At 47.7% G+C, this 16715-nt stretch overlaps 1 protein-coding gene across 1 annotated transcript; it reads left to right on the top strand.

The window, feature by feature from the left end:
* The first annotated feature begins 330 nt into the window (after window positions 1-330).
* On the top strand, window positions 331-13709 carry LOC139209179 (protein FAM110A). The gene is made up of 3 exons (XM_070838795.1): window positions 331-421; window positions 9942-10320; window positions 10730-13709. Exon 3 carries the CDS (start codon window positions 10740-10742, stop codon window positions 12138-12140), a length of 1401 nt encoding a protein of 466 aa, XP_070694896.1. The 5' UTR covers window positions 331-421; window positions 9942-10320; window positions 10730-10739; the 3' UTR covers window positions 12141-13709.
* The last annotated feature ends 3006 nt before the right edge of the window (window positions 13710-16715 follow it).

Genomic DNA, 16715 nt, shown 5'->3' with positions numbered 1-16715 from the left:
TAAAAAGGTGAATCACTTTTTCCATTTCCTGCATTACAGGTGGCATTTCACAGGTAGTGGAAAATGGCACTTAAAAAGAAAGACGGGGCACTGAGAAAGTGCCGGGAAGCCCATGCGACCATGAGGAAAAGCTCTTGCTTCCTGCTCTCCTGACTCCCTTCCTGCTTCTAGACAGAGGGGGGCGGGGCCTCCCTCGGCAGGGGGAGGAAGTGGGAGGGGAGAGGAGGAGGAGGAGGGGGGAGCACATGAGCCTTGAGGAGGAGAGAGACGCTCAGGTTGGTGTTCACTTTGCTGGTGCGCACACACAGGAACGCACCACGCTCACACACACCGGCACTCCGGCAGCCTCAGAGCTCCTACCTGCTGTGTCTTCTCTGGTTTTCCTGTTTCCACTTTGAGTGCCTCAACTCGTAAACGTCATGTGAGTAAACTTTACCTCCTGTCCTGTGTGTAGACACATGGGGTTTGTGTCTGTGTACTTACCAAGGGGTGGTGGCGGGAGGGGGCTTGTTGCTTAGGTATCGACTGCAAACTTTACACTTGAGTGACATTATTTGAGTCAATATGCCTGTTAGTGACTTAAGCCTTTGTTTTCTTACACGGCCTTCTCTGTGTCCGAGTATTCACTCATTTGTTGCACGTTAGCAAGAAGCTGAGCATGTAAGCATTTATTGTGATAGTTTGAAAAACCACGCAGAGCAGCTGAAATGCTCTGCAATTATACGGACAGCTATTGTCTCTCTCTGTGTCCCTGCCTGTGCTGCCTTGTCCTTGAGATGGAACGCCAAATCTAAAAATACTGGTCTTGATTATAACATTTGGCAGCTCTGCTCCAGGACTATTTTCACCCTCTCAGCTGTAACGGGGGTGAGAAGCTGCATGGCAGGCCGTGGATGTGACGTAGCTCATAACAAGTTTGAGCTTGACATTTTATGTCATCTAGAAAAGGAAAGCGTTTCACAGCGTTGTCGTGCCTGAAGTGCTCCAGGTTACCTCACAGTTTCATTCCCTCATCTTGCACTCTTTTGTCTCTAACGTGTACACGGTTCTAGTTCTGTGTCGCATCAGGGTTTTTGGGGCAGATTTCCAGAAACGCTCGTTTTCACGGCCGCTCTTTAGACTTGGAGCCCCTCCATCTGCCACTGGAGAGGTAATCAAGGGTTATCTAAAGGGTTAACAGAGCGGGAACGACTGCTGTGTGTGAATGTGTTTGTACATGCGAGTGCAAGCAACACTCACGTGTGTGTGTGTGAGTAAAACACTCCCTGAATCCAAGCCAACAGTGAGGCCTAGCCATTGAGGCGACTCCACAGTGACCACTCTCCCTCCCACCAGAGAGTGTGTGTGTGTGTGTGGTGGCTCTGTAGCTGACTGAGGACAGCAGTATGTGATTGCATCCACGCCTGCATGTCTCTGGAATGTGTTCATCATGCGATATTTTCTCTTCTTCTTCTCTCAATTTTTTTTTTCCCCTTCAGGCCCTACTTCTGCAGCATAGAGGTGTGTGTGTGTGTGTGTGTGTGTGTGTGTGTGTGTGTGTGTGTGTGTGTGTGTGTGTGTGTGTGTGTGTGTGTGTGTGTGTGTGTGTGTGTGTGTGTGTGTGTGTGTGTGTGTGTGTGTGTGTGTGTGTGTGTGTGTGTGTGTGTGCGCGCGCGTGCGCGTGCGTGCACCTGACTGTTAAGGTATTCTATATTTCTAGTGTGCACTTGGTATGTTATTGCATTAGTGTGTGTAAGTATGGCTCTATGTGCTCATGTATGTCTCCAGGTGTGTGTGTTACCTAACAGAGTAGATGCCTCCGGTTACAAACACACACTCTTAAGCTCACACTCGTCTCCCACAAGATCTACAGATCTGTTTAGGTGGTTTCATCGTAGTTTCCTTGATAATCAGCAGAAATCCTTTGCTGGATCAGAGTTGTTTCACCCTCTGGAGGCTCGGCAGTGCCAGAGTCTCTACGGGAAGAGTGAATCTGAGGGGTTGTAATCCTGCATGCTAGTTATCCAGTACAGGGAGGAAAATAATCAGCAGCATTTCGTTGTTAAATACATGTGAAATTGTCGCGCTAAGCTGAGGTTTTATCACCGAGACTCAAAGCGTTGATTTATTTTGAAGAGAACTGAAAATCAAATAACTTTATCTACCATTATGTTGATTGGCTGTAATGAGTTGGAGAGAATGTGACACTTTTTAGTCGTATAGTCGTCCTGTTTATGCTGCGACGCTTATTGAATCACTGACTTTTTTTTTTTTTCTTTTTTATTTCTGTGTAGCTAATGTGAGCAGATCACAGATGTTATAACATGTTTGTCTTCGCTGCCGGGTTTACTTTTCCCGAGGGAGGACTTGGCCACCTGCTCTGCCGCTGATTACCTACTCTGTGAAAACTCCCTCCCTTCCTGACATGCGCGTGCGACGAGAAACGAGGATGTTGGCATTTGCGGATGCGCGGCTAACACGCATCCACAGGAGAGACAGGATTTCACTGGACCCCCACCCATGGGTGTAATTGTGCGTGGATGTGTGTGTGTTTCCTGGGGCGACAGACGCAGACAGTGATGGGGTAGAGGCGGAGGAGGGGGGAGCTTCAGGGGCCAAGTGGGGGAGGGCCATACAAAGATGAAGCTAGATGCTATAATAACTGTCTGCTTATGGTCCAGTGGTTGTTTTTGCAGTCGACCAGACCCCAGTGCATAGAAGCGTTGCATAACCGTGCAGTCCAGACACTTCAGTCATGCATGTCGGTTCAGTTCTCCGCCCGGCCAAGAGCTGCCTTCAGTGGGAAGCCGGGGCTGATGGAGGTGAGGCCGGGGCGTTAAGGGTTGAATCCCGCGGGGTCTGGAGCTCCTCTGCTCTCCTCTCTGTCTTCATTAGCTGTCTGTGGAGCTCTCCTAAATCAGCCCTGAAGGGGAGTGGCTGATAACCTTTTGAACTCTTCTGTTTAAGCTTTTTATTGACTTACAAACTGGAAACTGAATGTGGGGTGTCCCAGTGGGGGTGATGGGGCCCTGGGTTGTGTTGTGTGCTCACAACCGGAGAGGCTGTGGCCGACATCTCATCCGTTTAGACTTTAATACAGACTCTTTTCCTCAGGTAGTGCTACAGCTTATCTTATTATCTGATTCCTCTCCAGGATGTATCATGTGAACTGGATACCGATGGCAAAGATGGCGCCTAGTCCAATGAGAATTACTCTCCTGGCACACACGCCAAAGTTTGTCTTTCAAGTTAGGATCCACGTTTTTGGCCCTTTGAATATGTACAATAGTGTTTATCCCATCATGCCTCTGGCTCAGCTACGCCAGTGAATGGCTTGTAACACGATGACGACGTCATTTTGAAAACAAATTGAGAGATTAACTTCCCATGGCCTAAAACTATAAACTAAAGAGAGTAATATGTAACCTCTTTTTCAGTGATGGTTTATGGGGAAAATGCTTTTTTTTGGGGGGGGGGTTTCTTTTTCATTGCAATACCCGGAAAAGTGAGGCTGAGTGACGACCCGTCATTCAGGTCTGATGATACGTCCAAGTTCCCAGAGCATTGTGTGCAGGCGTCATAGCAAAGAGTCCAGAAATAGACGAGCTAAGGTCACCGTAGAACGGGGACAACCTGCTGATCTCACACACACAAACAAACGGTCCCGCTGAGAGCGTTTGTTTGTTTTTCTCTCACATTTTTCCTGTCGTGAGTGCGTCATTACTTCCTGCTCGTCACTCCAGCAAGTGACAAACCAGAGAAACTCTGACTAACTTGCATCAATGACCCCCCTCAGCTCTCTGCTTCGGCTAAAGGTGACTCATTTACAACAACAAAAAAGACACTGAATCCCCTCCAGCTCGGGGAAAGTTGTTGTTGAGCTCAGCCGGACCTCTGAGACACAACTCACCTTATTCAAGATTCAGGATGTTGCACAAATTCACACGTGTGAGCTTTGCTACGTAAGATGAGGAAAATATATATTTAAAAATAAAAGATATGCATGTATGGGGCCTATAAATTAAAAAAATACAAACATCAGATGTAAAAACAGATCAATGGTTGTCTTGTTATCTAAACTCCCTTCATTCAGTTACTTTACAAGATTTGTTAAAGATGTGCTCCTCAGTGAGGGCTTTGTGTTGACATCTGTCTGTAGGTGGAGCTCCTGGTGTTTTCTATACAATCTGGGTTCAACGTCCGCCGGGACCAAGGCCACGGCGATATGCCAGAGAAAACACATAAACGTGCCTCGTTGCTATGCCTTAACGTTTGGACCCTCGGCTGTTAACGACACTCAATTCAGGACATTTTGTAGGAAGAAAAAAGTGTAAAAACTCAAGACATGACCTACGTTTTTTCTTCTTTCCTCTCCTGCCAAAGCCCATTTCCTCACGTGTTTGCTCTTCATTCAGTCACTCAGTAACTTGGTGCTAGAAAATACCGGCGAGGCAAACTGCTCCCAGTTGTGGGTTTGTCCCTGTAATTAGGCTTAAGCAGGCTGGATGGAGGTGACCATAGTCAGCTGTGGCTCAAAAAACTTGAGTCATCCCTTCCTCTCAGCTGGAGCTTCCCCCTGCCACACTTCTCATATCTCACATCTTTCCTCCTGTTCTTTCTGTCGCTTCCTAACACAGCAGGCATCACAGCCCGTATTATTATCTGCTAATAAGGCGGTTGGAAGGGCGAACACAGAGGCGGTCAGATTCAGAACAGCACAGTGGTCAGCATAGTTTTGTGACAATTGAACCCAATCGAGTTTCCACCGCGGAATCGAGACACCATTCCTCGGCGGGTCGCTGTGGTCGGTGGGCTCGTCTCTCTTTCGGAGACGGCGGCCGCTTGTGTAGCCGCAGGACGTAGCAGGAAGGGAAAGCAAAAAGACAGTGGGGGGGAAGTTATAAAAACAAGACGGGCAGGAGATGGTGTAGCTCGGGTCAGTTCACAGCTCGTTTGATGGTGGTGCAGTGGTGCCGTACACACACACACACACACACACACACACACACACCAGCGATGGCTTTTAGCTGCCTGATGCTGCACAGTGAGGTGATGAATGACAAGAGCTGCTGATCAGCCATTAGATGGAGAGTTCACTTTCCCACCTTCTCTCGCATTCATGTCACGACACCTGAGGAGGAGGTGGCTGACATTTCATTGCACAACCTGCATATTTCATGATGAACTGGACAGGAAGTCGGACACAGGAACCGCATAGAGAAGCCAGTGGATTTTCAAAATAAAACATCCTATGCAGTCTCTCAGTAGTACATCCAATCACATCATATCAGACCACTTGACTTCTGGCCTGGTGCCACTGTTTTTTATTTGTTTTTTCACATCATGGACGACAAAAGGTTTGTTTTGGAAGTGGGAATACACTTGAGCCTGTTGTCTGCAGGAAACGGCACAACCCAGTAGGAAATGGCTCCAAGAAAATTTAAAAAAAATGGCACCTGCTTGTTTCTGTTAGAAGCCCGCAAATCGAGGGAAAATGACCAAAACAACAAAATCAATTAATCAGGAAGGTGAAATTCTCTGCGTGCAGTGACATATGATGGCTCAGTCGTGCCCATCTTAGGGAGCCAGAGGGAGCCGTCAATGATGCGAACGTGGCTCCTCAGGGATTGAATTTTCTAATTTGTGCAGTTTACCCGGTGACAAAATGTTGGTTAAGATTGTCACGACCGCAGCCGTTGGCTGTTGCTGCTGATGTTGTGAATTGTATGGGTTATTGGTGTTTTTAGACGATTGAGATAGCTAATGCACGCTAACGTCAGCGCTTGAGTTTGGTGCCAGAGTGAAGCTGGGTGCTTACCATCAAACTTACAGACTATCAAACGAACTAAAAAATCTCAGTTTAGTCTTTTTTTTTTTTTCCACATAAACTGGCAGCTACTAATGGATGTATGGCGACACAACATGATACTAAAGTCGTTATTGTATTCGCTCACAAGCTTCGTTAGAAACGGTCACCAAACGTCAGACAGCTCACACACAGGAGCACCAAAATGATTCACACATGATTCAGGAAAAGCAATGCTTTTATTTATGTGGATGCATTTAAAGAAAAATGTTTTATTCATAGACGTAAAAATGTTATCAGTTAGACCTTTTTGAAGAAGGGTGATAGCTGGGCTGACACTTGCATACTTTCATTGACGGTCATTATTGTGAGCGGTTCGAACTCTTTTGTCTCTCCGTCTCCAGCGGCATCTGAGGCCAAACCGTCGGGTCCAGTAAGGCAACAAAGAGACTGGATCATGGGATTACAGTTATCGGCTGAGATGGGTTTATGTGGGTGTTACGGGGATCGTTGTGTGTGGACGCACACCGCTCTCGCCTGGCTTGTTTTAAAACCTTGTGTGTTTTGTAGTGTTGAACCGGAGAGATATCCCCATCATTCCCTGCACAATCGCTTCCGCTTTGTGTTGACACGATTTGTCCGCTGTACTGCACTAATCGTGTTTAAAGTGTGCGACAGAGGCAGCTTTTGCATTACGTTAATGTTGTGGAAAAGGCAGCGACGAGGGCAGATTAGCGCACTCGCACTTTTCAGGCCGCTACACGTTAAACTGGGACCTCTGTCAAAGCATTCACGTCGTTCCCTTGTGCCCGAATGACATAGTCCAGCCTAAATTGGGCTTTTTGTGGACATGAAAAGGCTCTAAATCTGGACCAAAAGGCTGTAGAGGCTTGTGTGAGGGTAATGACAAGGCCACAGCACACTGAACCTGAGGTGGCTGAGGTTTCTGTGACCAGACGTTTGTCTTCACCGTTTCTGGTAGAGTCTTTCTTTAGGATGAGTGTCTATGAATGGATATGGATATATACAACCATATTCCTTTTTTTATAAGCTTTTCTACCAAAGCTCGTGGCTGCTGGTTTTTTCCTGCCGCTTCGACGGGCTTTTATTTATGTGTCCTAAGTGCTGTAGCTCTTATTTTTAGGGGACTTTCAAGAAAAGCGGAGCAGGAAAGATCACCCAAATGCACTTCACCACAAAAAATTAATGACGAATTAACATACTGTATATTGCTTAAAAAATAGTTACTTACTTACAAAGTCTTGCAAGTCTGGGAAAAGCTCAAGTTTATCCATTATATTTTCAGGGTTAGGAATATGCATGAATTTGAAATGGTTCATTCTCAGATTTTATTTTTATATTTGAAATGAAACAATCCCATCGTCATATTTGTTTGTTTCCAGCAGATTCCTGCGGGTGTAAAGTATTTTATAGTAACAATTCAGATAAAGAGAAACTGGAAGTTTTAGTTTTAGTTACCTTGAAAGCGCTTGAAAAGTGTTTTATTTTTACTCCTAAAAACAAGGCTATCCGGCCTTTTCAGATGGGCTTTAATGGCTTATTTTAAAAGCCATGTTTTTCTTGTATGCAAATATTCCCCAGGCTGTTAGCTCCAGTTCTTACTGTGGTGCAAATGTTTCCTTTAAAAATCTCCATTTATATTTCTGTGTTTATGTTTGTGCTCCAGTACACTCACTCACTCACTTGGCAATAAAGCTGATTGTTACCGCTTGACAGACACACCACGATTTAATTTGTGTGTTAAAAGGGGAGTTGGACTTAATTTCACACATGAAAGTAGCACCCAAATCTCCACCTGAACTGTCGCTGGTCGGGCTGAAGGAATAATTTATCATTAAAGGCAGAGTCGGCAACGTTGGAGGAACTAGTAAGAGTATCCAGATCCCTTTAGCTCTCCTTCCAAAGACACTCCTCGCTCGCTAAACGAGCTAACGGGAGCTAACAGACTGTATCAACCATGTATGTATATTAATACCATGTGATACCAATGTTGTTATTTGAAACGGTAGCCAAGTGTGGGACAAAACATTCACTGCCAACACGTCAAAATTTTGGCTCGCTAAACGCCAGCCTGTTGCGGTGCACTAATCGGCTCGGTGGGCGTGAGCTTCGTGCTGGTACCTTGGGACGGTCCTTCACTTTCTCTAGCTCGTTAGCTTTAGCCTCGTGGAAGACTCCGGTCATGCGTTAGCGGTGCAGCGTGTGTGTAGGCAGGTATGAAGGTAGACGGGCAGGTCGGTCGAATCAAACGATTGACAGCCACAGACACTGGATTTTCTTAAGTCTATTTCATCAAATTCATTTATTTTGTCAAACTATTTTATTTACTATGAGAATTTCAACCTCTATAACAAAAAGTGCCTCTATAAGAACTCACAGACCCTGCCTTTAACCAGTAAGAGGAATTTTACGGCAGGTGTTTGGTCTCATGGGATCCTTACGTCCTTTTCGCCGGGCCAAAAGTCCCAGTTGTGGCTTTCTGTCTTCCTGTAACTGAAACTAAGGGAGCACTCCCTCCTTTCAATGCCTGTTAGATGTAAAATGTTCTACCTTCAGCTCATTCTCTCTCTCTCTCTCTCTCTCTCTCTCTCTCTCTCTCTCTTTTTCTTGAATTTATTTTGCCTTCTTAGTGTCCGTATCCGCTAAATGTGCTCCCCAGAGGGTTTTGGTCCCTTAATGTTTGTGAATCATTATTTCCTGTGATGCAAATGTGTTTGTAATTTAAGCCAGAGACTATTTTAAACCCTTCTTTGGTTTGTCACATGGTGAAGATGAAAGCGAACTGTGTGTGTGTGTGTGTGTGTGTGTGTGTCAGTGTCAGTGTGTGTGTGTGTCTCTGTGTGTGTGTGTGTGTCCGAGTCTAAGCTGTCATGGTCGCTTTTGCTCTTTCTCCCTGCTGCTGGTCTGCTGTTGGGGGATGAGAGAGAGAGATGTGGAGGAAACAGGGTCACATGTTGAGGGAGTCGGGAAGGAAGACTTGGCTATAAAAAGACTAATTAAAAATGTGCGGATAGATATGTTGGAGGTGGAGGTGAGGAGGGAGAGGAACGGGGCCCACTAACTGGGTGTGATGTAACCCTGGAGTGTAATGTTGTAAACGATAAGGAGCAGGGGAGGGTTGAGCAGGAGGGCTGGTGGGGAGAATTGTTTTTCTGGGAAGTTGGAGCTTGGAGAACGAGAGAGGGGGGAAAAAAAACATGCTTTGCACTCCCAAAACTGACAGAAATCATTAAAATAATTGCGAAAGGTGTAGAAACGAGGGGAGAAAACTTTCACGTGTTCTTTGTCTGTAAACTAGTGTTGCTTTTTTACTTTTTTTCTGTTATTTTAATTCAACCTTTATCCAATCGGGCGGCCTCGTCGAGAGTAGAGACCTGAGAACAAGCAGCATTCACTGAAATCCAAAATATAACAAAACAAAAGCACAATAAACAAGAAGAAACATCAGATCATACGGCATTTAACATGTAAACATGTTGCACCAGTCAAATTCAGATTTACTTGCGTCCATTGTTTGTTTTTTAATCGTTCACACTCTTCTTCTCTACTCCTGCGCTGATGAAGACAAAGAGCAGCAGCAGAGGAAGAGTTGTGTGGGCTTTCAGTGTTTTTCACTGTTTTCATAACACCCCGCTGAGCTTGATGCAAGTCAATGTAAAAAATTGCAGCTGTTTCGCCCGTTGTCCTCCCCTCTCTCTCTCTTTCTCCCCCCCCCACCACCACCCCCCTGCTCTCCCTTTCAAAGAATTTTCATTTGAATGAAAACCCTGCCTCAGTGTTTTGTTGTGCTCCGAGGGGGGAGGGGTCCAATTGGTCGGGATCCCTTTCGCGCCGGACCAATGGGGGCGCGGCTCCCGCCCCCCATGCCCCGCTGAGGCTCCCAGCCTGACGCCCCATTGGCCGGCTGGGAGGAGCCAGCGTGGTATTAAAGCCTGTCCCGTCTGCTCCACTTCAGTGTTGAAGAGAGTCCCTGTCTGTCAGCCCGAGACGTGTGTGTGTGTGTGTGAGGGAGAGAGAGTGTGTGTGTGTGTTTCGGTGTGTGTGGATGCTTTTGTTAATGAGAGGCGAGCAGAAAACGGAGAACCATTATCTGACGTGGACCTCCGTCTCTTTTTTTTTTTTAACCCCTGTGCAGGACCTCGGGGCTCTGCTGCTGAGTTGCTGGACGGCGTTTAGTGAGAGATCACAGCTGAGACTTGACAGACGAAGTGGACGCAAGTGGTGGACGGGATCATAAAGGCTGCCAGACCTGCGTTTTGGATTAAAAGCTCCCATCAGCTGCTCTGTGGCTGACCGGTGACCCCGATCCGCAGCCCTAAACCCCTTCTGGGTCACCGCTGAGCTAACAGAGGTGGTCTGGCCGGGTCCGATGAGGAATTTGACCCCGACTGACCCCGTCCGACAAGTAGCCTTTCACTGAGCCCGGACTGGGGGAAAAAGGAAGGATAAAAGAGCAAGAGGGGCGACGGAGGAGAAAGGAGGAAGAAGTGAGAGCAGCAGCAGCACAGCGACCGGTAAGGAAGTTAAAGGGGGCTCTGGGTGCGAGGGAGGGAGGGAGGGAGGGAGGAGGGGGGAGAGTGGGAAGAAAAGAGAGAGTACAAAAGAGCTATTTTCTTAAGCTTAGAGAGGACATGTGGGAGCTCTAAAGGGATGTTGGTTGACCATTAAAGCCCCAGTCTCTCCCACCTTCTGCTCCTCTGTTCCCCTCCAGCCTGACTTCGGTCTCTGTGTGCTCAAAACATTGTGGTTGATTTAAGTCACTTTTTGTCACATTTAACACAATAAATGCAGAGAAGTGAATCTTTCTCTCACTCCCTCTTTGCTTGTCTGTCTTTTAGAAGCAGTTCTGTTTCAAAAACCTTTTGACTGATAGGAAATCTCTCTCTCTCTCTCTCTCTCTCGCTCTCTCTCTCTCTCTGTCAGCTCCTCCACCATGCCGGTGGAGACCCTGCGGCCATCAGACGGCCGTCTGGCTGGGGTTCCCTTCACCTCTGCCATGCCCTTCAGGATACTTAACAAGGGTCCGGACTACTTCCGCCGTCAGGCTGAGCCTGGGGCGCGTAAACTGAGCGCCGTGGAGCGCCTGGAGGCCGACAAGGCCAAGTACGTAAAGAGCCAGCAGGTGGCCCTCACCCGCCAGGCCCCCATCAAACCTCCAATCATCCGCAAGCCCCTGGTTCCTCCTCTGATGCTCCAGTGCCAGATCAGCACTCCCCCGGCCCGCAAAGCTCCTCGCTCGCCAGCCGACGTGGAGAATGGAGGAGGGAGAGAGGGGCCAGGGGGCAGAAGAGGACCTGCTCTTAACTTGGATATTCTCAATAATCTTATCAATGATGTATGTGATGGACCAATGCCATGCTCCCAGTCCTCTTCCTCCACCTCCCCCTCCTCATCCTCCCCTTCATCAGGGGCTAAGAGCATCGGCAGCAGCCTGTCGGCAGAGCAGGAGAGGAGCAACCGACTCCTCAACAACCTCAAACCGCTCAATCACGGCACCATCAACTCCTCGTCCACCTCCTCCTGCACTTCCTCTCCGCTCAACAACAACAACAACTCCCGGACGCCTGCAGCAGAGCCAGCCCGTCGGCCGCCGCCTGTCCCGGCACGAGCGCCCCGCATCGTGGTTCCGGCGCCCTATAGCTCCCCCAACTCGGTGACGGTACGCAGGGTGGACGTTCGGCCTCAGGCTGAGATGAGGAAGCCTCAGAGGACCCAGCTGCAGCCTCAGCTCAGGCCCCGACAGACTGCCCAGGGCCAAGTCGCACACCCCCAGGTTCCACCTCCTCCACCCCCTCAGAACAAACCCCACCCTCAGCCCAACACGCCCCCCAAAACCCTGCCCCCTCCTCCAGCCTACCTGCCGCCTAGTCCCATGCTGGTCCGAGCCGGCATGATCCCGCCGGCCTCCCCTGCTTTCACCCGCATATCCAACGCCAGCTCCAAGGGGTCGGCCCGGAAGCACCCCTCCTTGCACCGCTCCAAGTCGGACCTGAGCGACCGCTACTCCCGCGCCACGGCCGACCTGGAGCGCTTCTTCAACTACTGCGGGCTGGACCCGGCGGAGGTGGAGGGCATGGGCGGCGTGGAGTGCTTCACGAGGGCCAACTCTGACATTGTGTCCGTCTCCAAGCTCCGCAGCGTCAGCACTCCCAGCTCGGAGGCCGACCGGGCGAGGGAGGACGGGGGGGAGGAGGACGACGAGGACGGGCCGGCCAGAGCCAGCGAACGGGTCCCCTACGGCATCTCCGTCATTGAAAGGAACGCTCGAGTCATCAAGTGGCTGTACGGCATCCGTCAGGCGAGAGACGCCGGTAGCGCCGTCTCCAACGTGTAGACTCATGAGGACTTTACAGGACTCGAACAGGGAAGCAGTACGTTTTGTATGTGTGTCTGAAGACCGAGGGAAGCCCGCGTGTTCGTCTTCTGCTGCCTTACATCACATTTGAGGATAATCTAGTCGTTTTTACGGTTTCCTGTGAAAACTCACACTTTTTTTTCGTTTTGGAAACTACACATCAGTGATTTTTTTAACCTGGGCTGCAAGTCAGGACTGCTTCCTTGCAAGACTAATCGGACGATACATTTCCCTTTTCCTCCTCTTGATCTTGTATAACAATATTGGTATACGAAAGCAATAATAGACTGGTATAAATGATGCTGGTGAGAATGAAGGCAGAGGATGTTTGTGATTGTGGTTCCTCATGTAAAGGTACTTTTTGTTTTGTGTGTGTGTGTGTGTGTGTGTGTGTGACTGTTGAACAAGCCAGGGAGAGAGAGCCACGCTGATACTGTGAAACTTCACAAAGAAAAAAAAAAAAGCTTCCATAAACTCATTTGTATTTTCAAAAACACACACAAAAACATCCTTTTCTTGGCTGTAAGACTGTTATTATACACATTTCTGTCAGCATGCAAGTGAAATGTTTGTATAGGTTTATTTTCAGGGGGGGGGGGGTTCGTCATCTCAACGAAGCACACTCACACATCACGCTCACACTGATGGTCGCTCCACAGCGCAGACGTACATTCAGGTCAACTGCAGTGGACACGACAGCATATATCTGTATATCTGACTGTAGCATCTGAAGCTCTGGCTCGTGTCTGGGATTGTGCTGCGCTGGTGCAGCCCGAGAAATCTGTTTACTATGTACAGTATGTCTTAGCACGGATGAGAGAGCGAGTCGTATGGTGAGGGACGATCACATTAAGTGGATGGTTGAAGTAAGTCGGGCGAGGAGAGGATAGAAAAGGAATATCTGTGGCGTATAAACACGTCTGTGGTTGTGAAAGTGTCTCAGGAAAGATGTACTCGGCATTCTAACGAAAATGGACCAATATTTATTTGGAAAAATGTAACTTAATGTATTTTTTAATAGTGGACGACTTTGTACAGAATTCAGTCTTTTGCTCTTAAGTGCAATCTGATCACAACTTCTGCAATTACAGCAAATGTAGGATCACTTTTAAACACACACACACACACATGCACACACGCAAACAGGCATCGGTCACACGCAAAGTGTGAAAGTGCGAGCTAGTGAGACTGTTGTGTATTTATTTGACTTCCTGTCTGTCGTATCGGGAGCCGGAGAAAGGCGTCCGTCTCCCCGTTAACAAGTTCTCCGCCCTCTGCATCTGCTCCCTTTTGGACTGCTCAGGGTGTTCACTGCGAGCACCAGCCGGGCTTTTTGCTCATCTTCCTCATCTGCCCCCACCATGGGCAGATGAGGAGGAGGAGGAGGAGGAGGGTCGGCGGTGGCGGCGGTCAGATCAGAGGGCCGGAGACCACGACGGCAGCGATGGTGAACAAAGAGTGCTGTTGAATCCGGCACTGGATGCCCAAAGAGTCCTCAAGCGAGAGATCCAAAATGCTTTACCATGGTGTATTCTAAACAATTAATAAAAAATGTCAAACTACGTCGTTGCTGTTCTGTTTTTCTTCTTCTTGTTCTTCTGCTGTAAACATGGTGCCCGGCACACCTGGTTCCAGCATATGGAACCACCCCTGATTTCTTCGGGGTTTTGGGAGTTTATGAAGCGCTGCTGCCAGTTCCTGGGTTTATAATCTGAAATCTGGTGCAGGTCCAGTTCAGCAGAGGCAGGTGTTTGGCCCGTCGAATCTCATTTCAGCATCAATAATTCACCCCCCCCCCCCCGATGGCTTTTGTTTACTTTGATCATGTCCTTAAGACCTTTGGCTTCTCATTTGGTTACTCGCATGAAATTGCATGAGTTGTGTCATGCAGTTTGAAAGCTGGTTGTGAGGACTCCCCCCGCCCCCCCTCCTCCCCCCTTTCCCCCTTCCTCAGCACCACACCCTGCTTCACAGCCCGGGACCCTCTTTAAGAGAGCAACTGCTCAATTAAACACACCGTCGGAGGTTTCAGGGAGTGTAAAGCTGAGTGGGGATGAAAGGACACACACTACGTTTAGGCCAAAACATTAAAGGAGCACTGAGGTTTTTAAAGGAAGACTTCACAGAAATTCTTTGTTTTGAGTATCAAGTTTTTACCTCCAGTTGGTTTTGGAAGGCAACTCTGAGAATTTGCACCTCCCAGATGCAGATTAATTAAAGGATGTAGATTAGGCTGCGGAAGTGGTTTGAGAAGTTGCTTTTCGATGTGTTCTGATGGATTTCATTGCTTTCCAAGCTGGTTGTGTCGGCATAAATAATCAAAGTGGTGTTGAGGATTGATTAATGTATTAACAGTGAGCTTCCTCTGAGAGCAGGATCAACAAGAGGATAGTCAAAGTTGAGAAGATCTAACTTTTAGACCCTAATATAGGTCCAAGCTACAGAGTGCAGCTTGGTAGCATCTTTAGCTAGACCCCATGAGCCTGGACAGCACGCTCACCCCTCTGATGCCGAGCTTCTAGCAGATCCACGACTGTTTTTACAGGCCTGTTCTTCCCATCACCTGGTGTTGAAGTTCAACTTCAGCACCAAATTTGGGAAAACTGCCTTTAGCTTTTGTGCTGCCACAGTAAAACTTAACACGATGTTTAAAACCACGACGGCAAACCGTCTTTCTGCTCCTTTGTTTTCTCCTTCGTTATCTTCACGTATTCATTCAGTTTCCTCAAGATTTAAATAAAGGTTCCAGCTTCCTCCCACCATACAAACACGTGCAGGTTAATTGAATCTAATTTTAATGTGTCAGCGCTGCGATTAGCTGGTGACCAGTCCAGGATGCACCCCACCTCTCGTCCAATGGCAGCTGGGATCGACTCCAGCACCCCCGCCCCCCCACGACTCTTAAGGATAAGCGGTTCAGACAATGGATGGATGGATGGATGGATGAAGTTTTCCCTCCTCTTTATATTTGGTGTCAGTCAGCTGGATTCGCTCGCCTCGCAGCACAACATCATCTCATGCGTGATCTCCTCCAGGATTTACTGCTCTCCCACTTTCCTGAGGTCTGAGGATTGTGGGTGGCTGGAGGATTGGAGCACGCTGTTGTTGCACATGATAAATATTGCTGCCTGGAGCCTGGGGCTGGGCATCCTGACAGCAGCCGCCTGATGTCCCAGGCAACGCTGATTAACAGTTGGCTGTACGGAGGGGAGAGGGAGGACACGGACAGATCGCAGCGGTTTAACGGCTGGGAAATTGAAGGAGGAAGAAATGGAAAGAAGAGGGAGATATCGGAGGGAGGGAGGGAGGGGGACTCGAAAGATGCTGCAAGTGTAGAAGTGATTTTATCTGTATCCAGATAACTGGATGTGTCAACTTTTATTAGAGGAGCAAATAACCCCAGTCTTGGAGCAGCTGCGGCTCTCTGGGGCTTTAATGTCCAATAAGTGAGATCAGCAGCTCTGCACTCGTGGCACGATACACTGACTCTGTTAATGTGCAGTGACATGAAATCAGGACGCAGTTTTTCCCTCCAAACAGTCACAAAATGTTCTGCCAGTAAAACACTGTTACTGGCAAGTGATTTTAGTCTTTTAGCAAATAAGTGTTTTATTTTTGTCACGCTTTAGTTGTTTCATTCCAGATGATTATAGTCTAGCTTTAGTCAATAATAATGACTTTATTTATAGAACAGCTTTCAAAACCTGAAAGGTCCGAGCCATCAGCACGTCATCGGATACCCTGCTGGTATAATAAGCCAAAGATATCAAGGCAAGGAAGCTCCTCACGTGTCAGGGAGGGTTTCATCCCAAGTCCAGCAGCCTGAGACTGGACACGGGACGAAAGAACCGAGATCCAGAAATACATCAGGAAGACGAGCTGCTAAGTGGAAACCTCAGGCAGCAGAAAGCTGACGATGCAGAAGAGGAGGATGGACCTTCCTGGAGGAGGAAAAAAGCCCCAACACGGCCTGCATGAGCCCCATAACAACACAGTGCTTCAAAAGTGATGAGCAAAAACTTCAAATCAGCCCTGAAGTGAACTGAAGGGTGTTTAAGACGGAGCTGCAACAATCAGATCTTATTCTGAGTGCAAAAAACGTGACAAAAAGCACAATGAACAAAGGAAAAGATGAATTTGACTCATAACGTTATTATTTTTTAAACATTTTCAATCAATATCGCAACAATATCTTTATCACAAATTCTTTTTTCTACCATAATCGTGCAGTTTTGATGATATTAACTATTAACTAATATCTTTTCCCACAAACAGCATCCCAAACATGTCTGGGAAAGACTCACTGATACAAATCAACAGCATGCAGAGAAAACAATGCGAGAGATTTTAGAGATTATCTATAGGCAGTTTTCCTTGACAGTTTTCTATGTGGATACAAACGGGACAGACAGAGAACTTGTCTTCCCTAAATAGGACACGTAACAATTAAAAATGCATCTCCAGCCTTCTTTGGGGCGACTTCCAAGTGAATTCGACTCTGATGTTGCAAAGAAGAGCAAAGAGAAGAGCACAGGCGTAAAAATAAAGACTTTT

The sequence above is a fragment of the Pempheris klunzingeri genome, chromosome 11 (genome assembly GCF_042242105.1).
Source record: "Pempheris klunzingeri isolate RE-2024b chromosome 11, fPemKlu1.hap1, whole genome shotgun sequence".
Lineage (NCBI taxonomy): Eukaryota > Metazoa > Chordata > Actinopteri > Acropomatiformes > Pempheridae > Pempheris > Pempheris klunzingeri.
This window is presented reverse-complemented; position numbering and strand designations above follow the sequence as displayed.